General features: G+C 38.9%; 1 protein-coding gene across 1 annotated transcript in view; it reads left to right on the top strand.

The window, feature by feature from the left end:
- Window positions 1-20,996, top strand: part of LOC125267911 (alpha-1,6-mannosylglycoprotein 6-beta-N-acetylglucosaminyltransferase B-like) — a 144,225-nt gene that overhangs the window by 46,034 nt on the left and 77,195 nt on the right. Inside the window, 4 exon segments of the mRNA XM_048189971.1 lie at window positions 1,735-1,844; window positions 6,351-6,424; window positions 18,294-18,398; window positions 18,400-18,462. Coding sequence (XP_048045928.1) covers window positions 1,735-1,844; window positions 6,351-6,424; window positions 18,294-18,398; window positions 18,400-18,462 — 352 coding nt within the window.

Below are 20,996 nucleotides of genomic sequence, written 5' to 3'. Positions count from 1 at the left end.
ACTTAAGGTCCACCGTATGGTCCCATTAGTTAACATTTGGTAATACGTTGACTAACAATGAGCAATACGTTACATAAGATACAGTATTTATTGACTAATGTTGTCAAAGAAACCTTATTGTAAAGTGTTAAAGGTCCCGTTTTTCGTGTTTTTTGAAGCTTTGATTGTGTTTATAGTGTGCAATATAACATGTGTTCATGTTTCGCGTGTAAAAAAACACAGTATTTTTCACATAATTTACTTAACTGTATACCGCTGTTTCCACTGTCATAAAAACGGGCTGATGACTTCCTTGTTCTATGAAGTCCCTCCTTCAGAAATACGTAACGAGTTCTGATTGTGCCAGCGGTTCCTGTGTTGTGATTCGACAGCAGCTTAGCGCATCTTGCCCGTAAAGGTCACGCCTCTTACCATAACGTGGAGATGCTCAGTGTTACTGTAAACATGTGCTGTACATAGTTTTACATGTGGATTATAATTTTCGGAACCGAGTTAAACATAAATTGTAACCATTGATCTCGAAGTACAGTGTCCCTGGGAAGGCCAAACAAAGGTGATTGGACTGCAGGATGAAAATAACAGCGTTTCGACGACATGGTGACAAACACACTCTACAAACGCAACTCTTGCTCTTCTCCGTGGGAGCGCAACAAGACCACACCCCCTTTTTTGTGTATTCCTGTGGGCGGAGGGTTAGTCAAAAAACTTTTTAGTGACGTCATTAAAGAAGGAAGTAGAGGGATGTAGTCCAAACTGGCCGTTCGATGTAGGCGACTTCTGTTAAATAAAATATCTCACTTGGCATTGAACTTTGAGCTTTAAAATTTTACAGATTTTATTTATACTCTAACAACAACATTACACACTAACTAAAGTTTGAAACATGGGATCACGAAGAACGGGACCTTTAAGTGATTATTTTACTCTTTTGTCGATTATCATTAATTAAAAATCGAATAAAATAACTTTAATGATCAATATAATGACACAAAAGGAATTTGAAAATAATAAACGCATAGTTAAAACTTTCCTAAGCTGTTTTAATGTTAGCTTTATTTAACAAAAGTGGTTAGTAAATCTTAGATTTAATAAAAATCCACCCAGGAACAATTAAATGAAGCAATGTTTCCCTTTCATTTTAACCCAGGTGTTTTAATCTCTCAAATCATTTCTAGGCTGTCAGCAACAATGGAATTAAGTTACTGACTTAATTGCTGTAACATGTTTTTCTCTCAGGGCCAGGCCTAAACATGCCGCATGTCATTTTCATTATCTATCTATGTAAATGGTGTCAGTGCAGAAGCATCGCTATTTCATGCTTCAAGCATATTTCAAGCAATTAGCATGTCCAATAGGTAATAGCACCATTCAAGTATGCTGCAATTCAGTTCCACAATAAATAAAGACACGTCTGCTTCAGTAGTGGCTAGAGGATACATCTTAAGACCTTGTGTCTTCTCATTTCTCACATTTATTAGTCACAGACACTGTAAGGTGTGCCTCATTTCCATAATGCATATTTTAAACTCATCTTTTCTCATCCTCATGTTGGTCTAAAGTCTTATTTTCTTCTGTGGAACACAAAACAAGAGAAAGTGGACTGTGATTTATACTGCCATGCTCAAAAAACACCAGAAGGGATTATCAAACTAGTCCAGTAGCCTCATTTTGGGTGAACTATTTCTTTAATAGCTGGACATAATTTCTCTCTCTCACTTCTGTTCATTTTTCCAGATTCCAGCCGGTAGGTCTGGTGGAGCGAATCCAGGCCATCGCCCAGAACGTTTCTGACATGGCTATACGTATGGAGCAGATTCTCAAGAATACTAACATCCCAGGCAGAGGTGAATCTCTCACTTATGTTTGGGTGGCACAAATCAAACTTTCTTATTGTAAGGGTTGTTGTAGGAAGGAAAAATCACAAATGAGATATTTTTAATGTCAAAACATTGGAAACACTTTACAATAAGGTTCCATTTTGTCACTGTCAAACTTCACGACTCCACTCGCCTCTATTGTGAATGAAGTGCTTCCATCTCTGTTTGTTTGCAATGCAAAGGAAAATAAAGAACTGTTTTTTTTTTTTTTTTATAAATATAGTATTTTCTTTACTTGATTTGCTGGTCAAAAAACTTGTAACTCCATTTGAGCTTGATTTTGTATATTTGGTATAATGACACATGCAAGTGTCTGACCATATATAAAGCCACAATATCAACTTTGACAATGCATATACAGACAAAAAAAGTCCCAATAATCTCATATTAGTCTTTTTTTGCATTTCAAAAGAGATTAATATCTAAGGCTATGCATAGATTTGCAAAGATACCTAAATATGCAGTCAAAAAGATCTAATGATCTGAGCTAAGATAGCGACATGTATTTCATATTTCCATACTCTTCCATACTTTATAATTCACTATACATCAAAAATGGTCTCATTGTGTCTAAACTTGAGTATAAATTAAGTCCATTAAGTACACTTTTTTTTTTTTTTTTTTTTTTTTTTTTTTTTTTTTTTGTCTGATTACATATAACAGCACACAAGATTGATTAACTCGCCAAAAACTCTGATCTTAGTCTCTTTATAGTGAGCCAAATTCATATTAAAAAGCGCTGTTTAAAATTAGACATGAAGAGGTCTGGGCTCAATGCCATTTTGCAGGACAACACATTCGCTCTTTATTATTTAATGCAACTTGATTGGACTTCATCGCAATAATGCCAGTCATCTCTTGCCGCTATTTGTACAGCGAGGCACTCTGTAGGGTTAGATATCTCTAAAGTTTGCCAACAGAGTTTGGTAAAATTCCAGCAGGTTTTTTAGCGAGCATATGTGCAAGCTGTGTGGGAGGTTTATTAATGTAAGACAAACATAATTCTTACTTCTGATCTGCCATTTGGACAGAAAGTACAAGGATTCTGCTGAAACTCCATTTACTTTGTTAAGAGAACTTTAATTTCGAAAAATAGCACCTCAGTGTGCTATTGAAATTGTATTTTTAATGATTTTTTGGACATTTCTAATTGTAATAGTTCAGTCTTGACAGTACTAAAAATCTTTTGCTCTCAAGTCATATATGTGAAAATGCAACACAGCCTGACACAATCACAGCCAATTAGAATGTACAGGTCCAAAATTTGGAATTTCACTTTAATGGCAATGAAAAGGACCTATTAATTGCCATAAAGTGAAACTACTGAACCTAAACATACAAGCTTGATAAAAATGCTCATTTTGCAAGGAAATTTCAGATGGCACTTAGAGGCTTTTGCATCTGAACTCTTCAAATATAGTTAGTAGAACATCTGTTTAAGAACCATAAAAATAAAGTGTTAGCAGATATTAAGCAGACTGTCACAATTATGTTCTAGTTCCTATTGAGTCTGTATGAGTTCTCATTAGTTGCTATGGTTTCTGATTAGTTAATCTTTGTCCAGCTGTTCCTGTTTAGTGTCCTCATTTACTATGTGTATTTATACTCCCTGTTCTGCTCAGTCCTTGTCGGTTACTCGTTTTCAACATGTCGTGTATCTTCTGTGTTTGATATTGGATTAAAGACTAATCATCATCTCCTTCATTGTGCACTTTCTAAGCAACCATACCATGACAAAATAACCAAACCTCAAAAATGAGTGTTAAAACAAACTAACTATGGACTCATCAGCACTGCGTCTCCTCCTTCACTCAGAGAACTGAAGGTTGCGGGAGTATTTGGGCTGGATGCTCGGACACGGCAGTCTCTCCCTCATAGCCTGCTAGTTCAAGGCAGTCACCGAGGTCGCCCTGGAATCAGAGCAGGATACCAACAAAGCCCCAGAGTCTATGCACACTGACCAGTCCATCTCAGACACAGGAGCAGATATAGACCTGATAGATCTGTGGTCCGCGGATCCAGTTCCCGCCCAAGTCTGCACCTCATTCCACCATCAGCATTGTTTCGGCTCGACACTCCCTCGTTGACTCTATGGCCCGTCTGCCCTTAAAGTCTGCTGAGCTCCCTCATCACTACAGGTCGGCTTTCGGCGGACGTTGCTCAGCTTCTGCCAAAGAATTCCGGGATTCCGCCAGTGCCTATACCCTCCACCCCATGACATCATCGGGCTCCTCCCTTCCTCTGGCCTCCCCATGGTCTTCGTCCACTCCAGTGTCACCCTGGCAACTGAGTCCCAGCTAACTCCAATAGAGTTTAGGATGTCTGTAAATGCCAATCCCATTGTGTCTTTATCATTATCTACATGGATATTAAAATCACCAACAACAAGGACTTTATCCGCAGCTAGTACTAACTCCGATAGAAAATCAACAAATTATTTGATAAAGTCTGTATGGTGTTCTGGTGGCCTGTATACAGTAGCCAGCACAAATGTCAACTTGCATAACGTTACATAAAGCACCATCACTTCGAAGGAATTATATTTGAAAGACTTTTGAGTAATTCTAAAGATATTACTATAAATTACAACAACACCTCCCCCTTTGTCTTTCCGATGCGGTTCGTGTTGATAATAATAAACTTGAGGGCTAGACTCATTTAAAGTAATGTAATCGTCTGGTTTTAGCCAGATTTCTGTCAAACACAGCACATCTAGATTATTGTCTGTGATAATATAATTTACAATAAGTGCTTTTGAAGAAAGGGATCTAATATTCAGCAACCCAAGCTTTATCATTTGTTTATCATTATTATCTCGGTTTTTTATTTGTTGAACATCAATTAAATGTTTACCCTTAAATGGGTTTGGAAGTGTTTTTTTTTTTTGCATTTTCTTATTCGGGCTACAGACACAGTCTCTATGTGATAATATCTAGATGAAAGAGTTTCTATGTGTTGGGATTTATCTGACTTCTGTGACATGAGACAGCTAGCAGATGGTCGGTTTAGCCAGTATATCTGCTGCTTCCTGTCCTGGGCTCCAGTTTGTCATGTTTTAGCTCTAAGACTATGTGCCATATTACTAAAGAGAAGAGCGGCACCATCCCAAGAGGGATGAATACCATCTCTTTTCAAAAGGTCAGGTCTGCCCCAAAAATGGTTTATGGGTTCTGATTAGTTCATCTTTGTCCAGCTGTACCTGTTTAGTGTCCTCATTTACCATGTGTATTTATACTCCCTGTTCTGTTCAGTCCTTGTCGGTTAGTGTTTGTCAATGTGCAATATATCTTCATCATTGGATTAAAGACTTATTTATCACCATTTCCTTTATTGTGCACTTTCTTAGCCACCATACAGTGACACAGACAGTCTACTAATACTCTAATGAGAGTTAGTTGACATGTAGTTGCAAAGTTACTTATAGTTAGTAGAATGTCTAAAGTGGACTATCAAAAAAAAAAAAAAAAAAAAAAAGTGTTACCAGATTCATTAATGTTTTTGAAAGAGGTCTCTTATGTTCAGCAGTGCTGCATTTATTTGATCAAAAATACTGTAAAACGGTAATATTGTGAAATGTTATTACAATTCAAAAATTAAGCAGCAAAACATATTTTCACATTGATAATAAGAATGATTATTAATGATTGATCATCCATATCAGCAGATAGTATTATATTAAGATTATAAACCTATCCATACAAAAGTAAAATCATTTATCAGATCTCTTTAACACTTCAGTTGTTTCTCCAAGATGTTTTTTTTTTTTTTTCTCCTTTCAAAAGAGATTTCAGCAATTTCTTAGACTGTTGGTTTTCCTGTTGTTTTCCAAAATATCAGAGTCTGCAATCAAAAAGATTTCAATAGGGATCCCTGCAAAGTTTGGGGAGTGACAACCGCAGGACATGGGAGTGAATCTCATAAATTAATGTTCCATTTGTACAGAATACAAGAGTCAGTGGACATCCTCTCATTTAAGGGTTCAAGGATGTTTTTCTGCTGCTTACTGTCTTTTCATAATCAAGCAGAATAGCAAATAATTCCTTTCTCTGTGGCTTCTTTATGGATCTGAAGTAGCCTGTTGTACAAAGAACAACCTTTTTCTACATTAATTAGGTTGACTGGGACCGGCTACCAGTGAGAGATGGGAGTTTATTAATCAAGGAGAAGGGGATGTTTGCAATTGTCTGTTCCTTTCGTCTACCCTAGTGAACAGAAAGCAGTACAGAGCTCCTAACAAAGCCCTGAGCAAGCCTTACTCAGACAAGTACGAGATATGAGGCCAAGAGGCCACTTTCATAATACCTAATAAAGCAAGCTTAAAGAAAGTTGAGGAGAAGGAAGAAGATATGGAGGACTCTCCCAAAGCCTCATTAAAGCCTAAAGCATTTGTATCCCACTGGTGTTCCACACCGAAGTTACTGTACTGTGGAAGAGTGTTATCAGACTGTGACTGCCTGTCCTTTTCATCTACAGGCCGAGATGGAGTTATAGGCCAGTGCGAAGTCCCTAAGGATCCTGGGTACCCGGATTGCGGCAGTAAAGTGGATGTGAGTTGACAGAGATTTTTTGAAAAACTCTCACACTCCTTTATGTCTGTCTGTTTTCTTCCATGGTTGCCTTAGAGAAAAATATGTTTTTGGAAGCAAACACTGGCACCCAACAAATGGATTTCTTTGCAGAGTGTTTTCACACCTGTTTCATTGATTGATGATGTTGTTTTTTAGAAAATCTGACCATCCCAGATTGTGTAAAACAAGTCTCCCTATCAGTAATTGGCTCAAAAAAACTCAAGAAATCTAGAGTGCATTTGCAAAAACAAAAACTAGTACCTATTTTACAATTTGTTTAGACACTTTCACAGATGTGAGCTCCAGGCCATCAGCAGCCATTCAGTGCTTATGTACCCATCAAGAACAGCTTAATCTCGGCCAGTCCTTTGGACATTTGCCGCTGACTCTTATGTAGATAGTGGGTAAACATGAAATATAATTCATTTGGGGTATATCAAATTAGGTGATCTTTGGTTTGCTTTAATCTATTACTTGTTCCAGAGCAAAAAGATTTGTGTTAAGGAGAGAATTAAGTTTCATAACTTTATCCTGTACTACAGCATTGCTTTTGTATGTTTGACTACGAATTGTTTGCTTGCTGTTTATTTCCTATTATCTTTTATAATGGCTATTGTTGTTAATTTAAATATTATTGTTCAATAAATATTATTTTATATAAATAATATGGCGTATTTGGTATTGGGAAAGGGTCCGCTAGTGATCATGATATGGACTGTCTTTATGAGTGAGTCAGTAGCAAATTGAAAGGGACTGGTTGTAAACAAGGATGTTGTTTTAGCGCTGTAATGGGAAATCACCTTAACTTTTAAAAGGACAAAGACAAAGATATCGCTTTCCTCAGCAGACATTCAAACAGATTTTTTTATAATGGATATACTATTATGGATTTCGACTTTAAAAAATAAATACTATATCAAATGCAGGTAATACACTTGTTTAGTCGATCTCTCTAATAATACCTTAATACTCTACATAATCCAATAAGCTTCAGTGAAGCGAATCAACGTTCCTTCATTACTAGTTCTAAAGCGACTTCTCAGAATTAGTAATAGAGGCTTGGGCTCAACTGTTAAACTGTCAACTTGAGATATGAATCCATGGAGGAAGGAAGTAGTTCTGCACAAAAGAGGGTTTTTTAAAGACAATAACATTGTTGTTTCCTATTTGTTTACTCACTTGCGCCATCTGTTGTGTAAACGCAATATCACACTTGTGATAATGCGTTCTCAATGTTTAAGTTCATTAAACATTTGGATCTTCTCTGTCTTGCTTAATTTTATATTGCTAGCAGAATAATAACAAATATATTGTGAATACTGGACACATCAGCTAACTGTTCACTCAGTCCTTTCACACCAATGCAAATATTCAGGGGAAAAAAAAAAAAAAAAATGAAAGAATTCACATTGTTTGTGGTGAACATCCTATATCAGGGCATCTGGTGGCACTAATGGACTGAAACCAGCATTGAAGCCAAAAACGCATGGAGCTGCTGATTGCCTTTGTACTCCACACATTTGAGCATAAGCCTGAACATTACTTAATAATAAAATATTTGCAGTTCATGAACTCTGTTTTTTTCATGAACTACATGCATAACCTGTAATAACCAAGTTGCCCATATAAAATATTCAGCAAGAATTTACACTTTTGCCCTGCATGACACAACCTCATAAATATTTTTCTGCTTCTATCCTGCACATATTTACACTTACCTACATCAACATTCTTTCACCACATATTTTACATTTGCATCTTTTCCACTTTTCATTAAAAATATTTTTTTTATGAAATATAGAGCCGTCAAAAGTTTAAAATAATTATGATGACTTTAATGATTTGTATTGTAGATACTGCACACGGGGGAATTTATTAAGAATGAATTGTTCCTGCTGAAAGCTGTTTATTTGCATGTTCTGTCTGCACTGCTTTAGCCCCCGATCCACTAAATTAATTATGCAGATCAGGCAACGGCACAAACACACACATAAAATCTGCGCTGAACTCAATTTGCACATGGCTGTTCAGATCTCAGGAGCAGTTCAGAGTGCTGTATTGTGGAGAGCACAGTAGATTATCATGACCTGATATATTTCACATGGAGCATGGAGTATTGTGAACAAAGCACAAATTATAATGAGCCTAATTGTGTGTTTGAACTGATAAGAATAACAATGACTTAAAATACTGATGTTTAAACTACACTATATCAATCTGGATACACTTTATTTCGATAGTCCACTTTAGACACTCTGTGGCCACATAAACACTGTAAGATTCAGGAGTGACAACCGCATTTAAATGCGGGAGTGAATCCCCTAATTTATCGGTACATGTGTGTACGGAACACGACACGCTCTCAAAAATGCGATGATTGACAGCTTGGAAACCATAGCGAAGTTCTGGCATCTCGTTGTGTTTGGTATCCGTTATTGTGACCAAAGTAATATTACAGTGACAAAACACTCATTAATTTTCAGCAATTTAACTAAACACACTAACACAGTCAACGGAGGTGTTGTGTTTTGTTTATGCATGTACAGCCTGTTTCACACAGTGCGCTCTTTGTGTGTTGCCATAATCACTCATTATAAGTGTTTTTGGGCTTGTTGTTTAAGCTCGTCTCAAAGCGAACAGGTTTATTGAATTATTAAAGTCAGCAGACATGTAATTGCTATATTTTGGTCTTATTTTCAGCATAAAGCATTTGGATTGATTTTTCGGATTATTATGGGCTTATTCTTGTTTGCAGATTTTTCTAGCAAGATCTGGTAACTCAATTGAGTCAAGGCTTGTGCTTTCCATGTGATTCACTGCGCATACAGAAGAGAGACACATCTCTGATGAACGTTGAAAAAACGTCATTAACAACTAGTTGTTCAGTTCGGTTCCGTACACACTGCATAGAATTTCTGTAAATGCGGTTGTCACTACCTGTATTTTAATTCGGTCACTACCTGAGTTAATTCGGTTGTAGAATAAGTTGGCATGTAGTTCCAAAGTTGGAGCTAACTTTTATAAGTTAGTTACTTATAAAATGCCTGTTGACCATCAAAATAAAGTGTTATTATATATTAAACAGCCTACTGATACTCTAAGAAGAGTAAGTTGACGTGCAGTTGCAAAGCTACTTATAGTTAGTAGAATGTCTAAAGTGGACCATTGAAATGAAGTGTTAGCAAAAATCTTACTGACCCCAAACTTTTGAACTTTATGAGACCTGCAATAATTAAATAATACATCAAATAAACTTTATGGACTTGATCTTACAAATGTTTTTGCTGCTGACTGTCACTAATTAACTCTTACACCACCATTAGTGGAATTTTCCATTTTTCTGCGTTTTCACTGTTATATGGTAGGGGACGCTATTACCAGGGGTTAAATTGGGCCGGGGCTGTCAGGGCTTGACATTAACGCTTAATTTTTTGAAAGGGCAAGAGAGAGGTCACCACTGCGTGATTACGTCTTGAAGCACTTGTGAAATCGAACCAATGGCGTGACTGGAACATCAGAGGCGGGTGACGTCACAGACCAGGAAACTATGGAAACTACCAGGAAACCCAGAACAAAGAAAGCCAGCTTCAGGTGTCTTCAGCAAGCGCTCTGTCTTATCGTGTGTCCTGGTGCCTGGTGTTGTCTGTCAGTTACACATACAGAAAACGATCTCTTTGTCTGAGGACAAGAGTATCTTCGTTACACCACACACTATATATATCTCAAAAGACACTATAATGGCGAGCAAACAGCAGTTTGTCAAGTGTGTTCATCCCTGCCCTCGTTTTATTATGGGTGGGGATACACACTAGATGTGTGTTGTTTGGAGCATGCCCAGGCAGCTCTCGAGGAAGCTGTCTGCGTGCATTGCGAAAAGCTTACATTAAGAACACTCTGTTCTTGCCGGGCGCTCTTTGATGAAAAAAGAGAGGGCACCGTGGCCAGTGTTCCCTGCGGATCAGGCCCCACTTCTGCTGAGGCAGAGCGGTGGCTTCATTCGTGGGGTTCACAGATGGATCTGACAGAGGGGTTAGAGATGGGCCCAGCCACTTGGCGTCAGGAGTGCATCTAGTGCAACAAAGAGTTTTGCCACCCGTGCTCCCCCGCAGAGAGCTTGGGGACAGGGATGGGCAACCCAGCCGAAGCCTTCGAAGGGTAAGACAGATCTGAGGACTGTCATTATCGCTAAGAAGGCTTCGAAGAGGCTCGAAGGCTCCTAACACCAGTGGTGCGGGACCTTCGAGGGCAGCCCCCTCCAAAGAGGGTCCTATAGCACATGGTATCCGTCCCTCTTTGGTGCCCTCAGGGGGCCACTCTGCCAACCTTGCCACCTCATGTGTTTCAGGGCGCAGCGGTCTCCACCAACCCTCCAAGGAGGGCCAGTCGACATTTGATTTGGTTGTTCCCTGCTGGTTCACCGCTTCAGGGCGTCGAGTCGAATGCTCAAAAACACCACAGGCCAGTCTCGAGAGACTGGTTCCCTTAGTAGAGTTTCTGGCAGAATGGAAACTTCTTCCAAATATTTCTCAATGGGTACTGCTCACAATAGAAAAGGGTTACAGAATTCAGTTCGGGTCTCGCCCGCCCTGGTTCAATGGGCTCCTCCCTATGGTGGTGGACCCCGAGCAGTCTCTGGTAATGGAACAGAAAGTTCTGACGCTCTTTAAAAAAGGAGCTATAGAAAGGGTTTCTCCTCCCAGCAAGCTGTCAGGGTTTCACAGCTGATACTTCATTGTTCCAAAGAAGGATGGAGGGTTGCGTACTATTTTAGATTTACGCGTGTTAAATCACGATGCTTGCACTCAAACAGATCATCCCACAGATCAGGTCTGAGGACTGGTTTGTGACAATAGATCTGAAAGATGCTTACTTTCATGTATCCATCCATCCTCAGCACAGAAAGTTCCTCAGATTTTCTTTCAGGATCGAAGCTTATCAATACAGGGTTCTTCCTTTCGGCCTAGCACTTTCACCCCGCACCTTCACAAAATGCTTGAATGCAGCTCTGGCTCCTCTGAGACTCCAGGGTATACGGTTGTGAAATTATTTTGATGATTAGTTGATTTTAGCTCAATCCAAGCACATGGCAGACCAACATTGAGATGTTGTTCTGTCTCACATAAGAAGGTTAGGGCTGAGATTCAATGCCAAGAAGAGTGTGCTTCTTCCAGCTAAAACTACCAACTATCTGGGGGTAGTCAAGTCAAGTCAAATTTATTCATATAGCGCTTTTTACAATTGGTAATTGTTTCAAAGCAGCTTTACATGTTAGAAGCACAGAAAAAAGAGAAGTGGTTATAAATAAGCTGTACAAGCAAGCGTGGTAATATGTAACATATACAAGATGGTGCTACATTAAGCCAATGTCGGCTGACTCCCAGGGGTGGAAAAAAAACCCCTAGGAGAAAAACCCAGCGTGCTAACACTGGGGAAAAAAGTCCTAGGAGGGAAAAAAAACCCTTGGAAGATATATAATATATGTAAATGGATATGGAGATCAAAATCTGAATTATACATTTTTATTATAGAGATTAAAAATAGATTATATATAAATATATGTAAGCGGATACGGGGATTAAAAATCTGAATTATAGATGCAGCCAGAACTGGATCTGTAGGCCCATTGTCTCCTGGGCTACGTTATAGTCAGGTCCAGACACAGGTTCTCCATCTGATCTGGATACGGCCTGGATCCAGCACCCGGCAAACCTCAGGATAAGCAAAGAGACTGATATTAGCGTAGATGCCATTCTTATTCTGATGTACAGGTATATCTAGTGTTATAGGAAATGTTCTTGGTTCCGGCCGACCTAATTATTGCAGCGTAACAATCCTTTAACGGATTTGAAAAATGTCAATGTATTGATAATGTGTTATGTGTATGCAAGAGCAAAGAGATGTGTTTTTAGTCTAGATTTAAACTGACAGAGTGTGTCTGCTTCCCGAACAATGCTAGGAAGATTGTTCCAGAGTTTAGGTGCTAAATAGGAAAAGGATCTGCCGCCTTCAGTTGATTTTGATATTCTGGGTATTATCAACTGGCCTGAATTCTGAGATCGCAATAGACGTGAAGGACTATAATGCACCAAGAGCTCGCTTAGATATTGGGGAGCTAAACCATTTAGAGCTTTATAAGTAAGTAGCAAGATTTTAAAATCTATACGATGTTTAATAGGGAGCCAATGTAATGTTGACAGAACTGGGCTAATATGGTCATACTTTCTGGTTCTAGTAAGAACTCTAGCTGCCGCATTTTGGACCAACTGTAGTCTGTTTAAAAGCCGAGCAGAACAACCACCCAGTAGAGCGTTACAGTAATCTAGTCTTGAGGTCATGAATGCATGAACCAACTGTTCCGCATTTGTCATTGAGAGCATATGTCGTAATTTAGATAAATATTTTTAGATGGAAGAAGGCGGTTTTACAGATACTAGAAACATGACTTTCAAATGAAAGATTGGTATCAAAGAGCACACCCAGGTTCCTAACTGAGGACGAAGATTTAATGGAGCACCCGTCAAGTGTTAGAGAGTATTCAAGGTTTTTTCGTGAGGAAGTTTTTGGTCCAAAGATTAGGATATCAGTTTTTTCTGAATTTAATAATAAGAAAGTTCTTGTCATCCAGTTTTTAATGTCAGCTATGCATTCTGTTAGTTTTGTGAATTTGTAGGTTTCGTCAGGGCGCTAGGAAATATAGAGCTGAGTATCGTCAGCGTAGCAGTGAAAACTAACACCATGCTTCCTAATTATCTCTCCTAAGGGCAGCATGTACAGAGTGAAAAGCAACGGTCCTAGTACTGAGCCTTGTGGTACTCCATATTGAACTTGTGATCGATACGACATATCTTCATTAACTACTACAGACTGATAACGGTCAGATAAGTATGATTTGAACCATGCCAAAGCAATTCCACTAATGCCAATATAGTTTTCAAGTCTTTTTAAAAGAATGTTGTGATCGATAGTGTCAAAAGCAGCACTGAGATCTAATAACACTAATAGAGAAATACAGCCACGATCGGATGATAAGAGTAGATCGTTTGTAACTCTAACGAGAGCAGTCTCAGTACTATGGTATGGTCTAAATCCTGACTGGAAATCCTCGCAGAATCCATTTCTTTCTAAAAAGGAGCACAGTTGTGTTGAAACTGCCTTTTCTAGTATCTTTGACAGAAAAGGTAGATTCGAGATTGGCCTGTAATTTACTAAATCTCTCGGATCTAGTTGAGGTTTTTTAATAAGAGGTTTAATAATAGCCTGCTTAAAAGTTTTTGGCAACCTCACAGTCTGGGATTCCACTACGATGCAGGCACACCTGTCTCCTGCTCATATGAATTCCATTCTCTCAGCCATGAATGGGGTGAAACTAGGTCAGTCACTCACTGTAAAACAGTTTCAGAGGCTGTTGGGTCTGATGGCAGCTGCGTCCAATGTGATACCTTTTGGCCTGCTGCACATGAGACCCTTAAAGTGGTGGCTCAGAACCAAGGGGTTTTCTCCAAGGGGAAATCCATTTTGCATGATCAAGGTCACGTAGCGATGCCTTGGTCACGTAGCGTCATGTATCAAGGTCACGTAGCATTCTGGAGAGGGTTCACTGGGACAGGGTCCTTCTCATATTGATAGCCCCGTTCTGGCCGACCCGAGTTTGGTTCACGGACCTTGTGTCTCTTCTTGATGGCTCTCCTATGGAGATTCCCATCAGACAGGACCTCTTGTCTCAAGCAGGCGGCATGATACTTCACCCCCGCCCAGAGTTGTGGAAACTGTAGGCCTGGCCTCTGAGGGGGTTAGGCTCATAGAATCCGGTCTCTCAACTGAGGTTGTGGAGACCATGCTCCACTCCAGCCTGGGACTTGGCTGTTGTGTTGGAAGGGCTAGCTTCCACTCCCTTTGAACCATTAGAGGAGGTTTTGGAGAAATTCCTTACTCTAAAAACTATCTTCCTGTTGGCTATTTCATCTCTCAAAAGAATTGGAGATCTTCAAGCACTTTCGGTTGCTCCCTCATGTCTGGAATTTGTGCCTGGTATTGTTAAGGCCTTTTTTTTTTACATCCTAGACCTGGTTATATACCCAAGGTCCCCACCAACGTCCCAGGGCCGATTGTACTGCAGGTATTTTGTCCTCCTCCATTTTCCAGTTCAGATCAGGAAAGACTTAATCTGCTTTGCCCGGTTAGGGCTTTAGACACTTATGTCCACAGAGCTGCCCTGCGGCGTAAATCTGAACAACTGTTCATCTGTTACGGGTCTCCTAAGAAGGGAGGCCCTGCATCTAAGCAGAGAATGAGCAAATGGATGGTCGAGGCTATCTCACTTGCTTATGAATCTACCAGACAGCCTTCTCCTTTGGCTGTCCGGGCACATTCTACCAGGGGTATGGCCGCCTCAAAAGCTTTAATCTCGAGGGTCCCCCTCCATGATATATGTGATGCAGCTGGGTGGTCCTCTCAGCATACGTTCATCAGGTTTTATAACTTTGACTTAGGTTCCACTCCAGGGTCTGCTGTGCTCTCAGCTTAAGATAACAGACAGGCACTTGGCATTATGGTGTAGTTGGGATAGGGTTCCCAATGCATCTCGACACAGCTCGAAGTTCCCATGAAAGGGAATAGTTCCCTGAATAGGAAACGAGACGCTGTGTCGCCTTGCCATACTCCCTTCATGCCTGTGAGCGTCTTGCTTCAGCCAATCAGAAGCTGGCGTTCTTTGTTCTGGGTATGCTTTATAGTTTCCTGGTCTGTGACGTCCCCTGCCTCTAACGTTCCGTCACGCCATTGGTTCGATTTCACAAATGCTTCAGAGGTGATACCAATGAGTCTCGTTCCCTATTCAGGGAACTATTACATTTAGTGTAAGTGGTGATTGATAATGGATAATAATAATATAATGTATAATGTGCTGACAGTAACAAGGTTGCGCTGTTGAGGCTCGCGCAGCCTCTCGAGGAAAAATTGAAACAAATGAGTGCAGCACAAGAAAACATGCTGCTGTACTTTTATACATTCAAGAAAAAGTTAATTAAGTAAATTCAATATAAGTTAATAAAGTCACTTACATTTTAGACACATTACTGACTGTTTTTGTTCTATTTCAGCAGTGAAAATAGTTCCAAACAAACATCACAGCAGAACCATAGAGCATCTCTCACAGCGACACTCGGTTGTGTTTTATTACTGAATGATTCAGCGTTTTAAACGAATCAGTTGAGTCAAAGATTCAATGGCCCATTCCTAAACACCTGCCTCATTCTTGAATGAATCAGCCGTTTGAATGAATCATTTGAATGAATGACTAGGACAGTCACTTGCCGCCAACTACTGGCGGTTCAGTTTCATGTTTAAATTTTACCAACATTTCTTATTTGTATATTCAAAAATATTTAAAGAATATCATAACATTATTTAATGCAGTTATAATTTTTCAGTGTAAATTAATAAATTTGATTTGTAACAGTCCTGTCTCATTTTTCTTATTGAATTTATTGATCAAATGTAAAAAAGATGAAGCATGTAATAAGATTAGAGGAAAAATTGCCCTTTGGGTAAATATCACAAATATGCAGATATAAATATGCAAAAGCTGATGGAACACTGTTGAGAATATATCTTCAGAATAAATTATTTTTACACCCCCCCCCCCCCCCAAAAAAAAATCTAAATTTTTTCCAGACAAGCAACTTTTTTGCTCAGACAAGTGACCAATTTACTTGTCCAAAGGTCAAGCACATGACAAGGCTTAATGTCGAACCCTGTATTTTGTATTGATATGCTCTCCTTTAGGCCTACAGAAAGATTTTATTGTTATCAGATGTAGGTTTGCACACTGCCAGCATCTAGAATGATTTTGATTTGCATTTGAGTGTTCATAGCAGAGGGCTCTGTCAACTTATTTTTTACAGTTTGTCAATTGATAAGATTTTGTAGGCTTTGCATACACATGTGCACTCCCCAAAAGCCTGAAACCACAGAGCCCCCCACATAACAAATCCCAATTTAACCCCTGGCTATTACACGTCTTCTGAAAGAGTAGCCAATCTCTGGATCAAAACAAAAAACAAAATATTCTAGGGGTCATGGAATTTTTATTTTTTTTTTTTTTTTTTTTAATTATCAGAAAGTGTCAGGGAAAGAGTTAAATTCTACCATACAAAAACGCAAAATAATTTAAAACAAAATAATCTTTTTTTTTTTTTTTTTTTTGGGGGGGGGGGCTTAAATTAGGGTGTTGAATTTGATTGTCCTTTATCCTGTGCTTCTGATATTCAGACAACTGACCAGCTAAAAGATGCATGACATCATCTTTTGTACCAATATATTTTCCTTTCATTTAGTTGGATGGATATTTGTTCTGTTTTTGGTGTGAATAGACATTTCCAGTGATCTGTTTCAGTTTTTTTAATTCACATTTGGTGTGAAAGGGTCGTTAGACTTGTCCACTCTGTTCAATGAGTCACTCAGGTCTGGACTGATTTGGCACCATCATCATCCATGTGAAGTGGCTGTTTTATTTATAAGAGTTTCTTTGAGGTAAAATTTTTGTTTAATACTCCCACTCCCCTCCCAAAAAAATCCTGAAAGCAGCCAAATCAAACCAAACAGTATACATTTGGATAATTAAAAGAAGAAGAAAAAAAAAGCTTGTGTAAAAGTCAAGTCACCCTTCATTTATATAGAGCTTTATACAATACAGATTGTTTCAAAGCAGATTTACAGTGATAAACAGGAAAATAATGATAACTCACAGTTCAGTTTGCTGTGCTCTTTTAAAGGTTAGCAGAGGCATTAAGATGAAGACTGAACCCAACACGTAAATAAGACCCTGACCTGAACTTACCTGACCTGACCTTTTCTATTAAAGATCACCATGCTCTATCAGTTCCTGTAGCTCAACTGGTAAAACATGAGGTGGACAATGCCAAGGTCACCATGCAGGGAATGCCAGCACTGATAAAATATATAATTTGAACGCACTCTACACTTTAAAATTTACAGTAACAAAATGGCAGCTGTGGTTGCCAGAAATTTACCGTCAAAAATATGGTAGTAGAATTTTGGGTTTTACAGATTTAACTTAAATTTACAGTAAAAATCGTAAGTATCTCAGTATACTAGTATAAAATAAGTATCTCATTAACTGATATAATGTTAATTTACCAACCTATTGAAGTACTAATATCTGTTTTGTACCTTTGTAATACACTGACAACCACCAAACACAGTGGTGATAACAGTAACATGATGTATCAAAGTTCATCTCAAGTAGCTTTTCCACCAACTGAGAAGGACATTACTAATATAAAGATGGTGCACACAGTGTCATTCACACAAACACTAAACACCATCATGGTAGCACACATGACGTTAAAAAAATGCAATAAACATTAATTTAACAACATTATATGTCACATAAACCCCTAATGAACATAACTGATTATAAAAAAAACTAAGAAAAACTAAGAAGATGTCACTTTAACCTAAAAATACATCAAATTTGGTGAATTTTGGTCAAACAATGACTTTAAATTTAACTTCATTTAAATTTAAATTCAACAACTGTAAATTTAATGGTATTTTACTGTAAAATTACATTAGATCTATTACAGTTATTCACCGTATACTCACCAATAATTTTTATACAGTGTAAGTTTCTTTGGATAGATTGTCTGCAGAATACAATGTAAATATAATCACAAACCTGAACATAGAAGAAAACCCAAGTTATTCATAAAAACTGATCATTTGATGGGTCCCGTCGTGCTTGGTTTGCATATCACACCTTTGTCCTCTCAATGTTAAATATCAAAATAGTGACAACCTAACTGTTAATCTTCTCTTAATGTTCAAGTGGATGAGAGCCAGGTGGACATCTGACCCTTGCTACTCCTTTTATGGAGTAGACGGCTCCGACTGCTCTTTCCTTATCTACCTTAGTGAAGTAGAGTGGTTCTGCCCCCCCACTGGCCTGGAGGAATCAAAGCAGCCACCCCACAACCAGCAGCCTCCCAAGAAGACAGGTGAGTGCCTGAAACAGTCAATAATTATAAAACTGAGTTCACTGAAACAGAGAAGGTTAGAAGATTGTGAGATGTTATTGTGGCTAACCTTAAGTTTATAAGGCTCTTTTCCTAAACCTGATGAGTTGCCTACATAGGCAGCATTGCAGGTATCTTTTATAAAAAAAATTTAAAAAAAAATCCAGAAAAAAATAATTTTTTAACACTCTGAGGTCTAAAAACGCGCCGGCGCGTTTTGCAGGTTTTTTTTCACATTGCAGCAAAACAGACTTAAAATACTCCGTCATTTTTTGTCATAGAAACATAAGTAATACATCAATTGAAACTATAGAATATCTCCTTTTATTTGTATACACTCAGAGTAAAAACAAAATGTTGTGCTTTTTGTAAAATAAAGAAAACTAACATGATGCGTGATCTCTCATCTCCCTCTGAACGAAGTCCAATCTGATAGTTCTCAGAAAATGAAGTGTAACTTAGTGAATACTAATCACAAAAAATTCATACTTATGTCTAACAAAACGTTGAAATGTCAGGTTTTAAATCGTGCAAGTCAAATCGAAAACAAACATTCTGTGTTTATGTAATCTGTATGAAAAGAGAGCCATGTCAGAAGTCCGTGATTCAGCTCATTACCCACTAATGCGGCCACGCCCACGGAGCCAGCGCTATTCACAGGCAAATTCAGAGACAACACATGCATTCATCATCTCAATCGTGTATTTATTGCCTTGAAAATTGTTTATCTGGATGAAAAAGCCATGGTTAGCGATCTCTGGAAGACATTCAGTAAATTCCTGTTTGTTTTCTTCTATTGATAAGTTTTAAGTGAGTTTTTGTTTCTTTAGCGCCCTCCGGCTGTAGTATGAATTGGTAAACACCATTCATGGAATATCGTCTTCTTCTTAGGTGAATTTGTGGACTAAAATGCACAGAGCGCCCTCCGGCTGCAGTATGAATTGCAAACACCAGCGCTCATAGAGATAACAATGAATATTAAATAAAAAATAACTCCTCTGTATAGAAAATTGACATAAACATATGAGAATCCTATATTTCTCCAAATGTGCATGCTTTTAAACTAAAAGCCTATATTCAGACTCTTTGCATCACAGAAATACATTATATTTTAAAGTATAATATAAAACCATTATTTTATATTGTAATAAAATTTTTCTGTATGTTTCATATACCATGATGAGCTTGAGACATCACAGAAGTTTTTTTTCACAGCCTACCTGACTGAAATGCCTCATTAATATGCAAGTCTTTTCAGGTCATTACTATTCAATTCTTTTGTCTTCACAGGTGAGAATGAGCCATTATTCATGGAGATTCACGCCTCCTCGCATACCGTGTTTCTTGGCAAAAAGTGTCTTACAAAAACTAAATCAGTATATTGTTATAAATGAAAGAGTAGTCAGCATAATTTTTACATAATTTTGAAGCAAAAACTCTAGTCTACAACCTTCAATACCCAAAAGTCTTGTGAACACAGATTTAATATACTTTTATTGGCATTATATCAGTGATTTAAGTTTTTTGTTTTTTCAGTAACCACGCATAAACGTTATTCCTTCAAAAACACAAACATGTACACACATGTTCCTCACATATTATGGTAGCCTAGTTTGTGCTGAATACAGTGTAATGACACTTGTGTCATTAATATGTTTATGAACAACTGAAAAAAGCACAAATGTCAGGGCATGTCAAAACTTCTCCAGGCCCCAAATCAGCCTCAGACTCCAGAGGGTTAAAATATATTACAATTGTTATGTGTAGTGGGTGCAGAGATGAGGCATTCACAGAGATCCAGATCCACAGAGATCCACAATTAACGGGTATTTATTAACAACAAAGGAGAAGACACAACCAAAACACATGTTGTATAACATTAAGAACGGACAGGGAGTGAAGGGAGTGAGTCCATTATAAAGGGAGTGCAGATGATGAAGTCCAGGTGCAGGTGATGAGTGTTGATGGGGAGATGACGAGGAAGTGAGTGCAGGTGTGGAAACAGGAGGATCTTGGTAAATGGAGTCCGGGAAATGAGGGAACTGTGACATTACCTCCCCCTCCCGGTAGGCGCGGCCTCACACCATAGGTGGAACAACCGGGGAGGAGGGGTGGGCGCCCTGGAGACCTCACGCAAGTGCAGGGAGAGGAGCGGACAGGAACGGAGGTCTTCAGGACGGATCTAGGAGTTTGGGCGGCCATGGCGGATCAGAGGCCATGGGCGGCCATGGTGGGTCAGGAGCCGTGGGCGGTCATGGCGACGTCAGAACCCCGTCCAGGATTTCCCCACCCACGGGTACATGGCCCCCCCCAAAAAAATTCTTGGGGAAGTCCCAGGTGGTAAGAAGGGATCTGTGGGCAGGAACTGGAAGGCAGGCTGGAGCGGGCTCGATGGTGGCTGGGGCTGCTGGTTCAGCCCAAAAGTCTAATAGCCATCCCGCCTCTGAAGGCAGTTCTTGGATGGCTGAAGCGAGCTCGGTGAAGTCTGGAGTGGGCTTGGTGAAGGTTGGGGCTGC

The sequence above is a fragment of the Megalobrama amblycephala genome, linkage group LG1 (assembly GCF_018812025.1).
Source record: "Megalobrama amblycephala isolate DHTTF-2021 linkage group LG1, ASM1881202v1, whole genome shotgun sequence".
Taxonomy (NCBI): domain Eukaryota; kingdom Metazoa; phylum Chordata; class Actinopteri; order Cypriniformes; family Xenocyprididae; genus Megalobrama; species Megalobrama amblycephala.
Note: the sequence above shows the minus strand (reverse complement) of the source record. Positions and strands in the feature narration are given on the sequence as shown.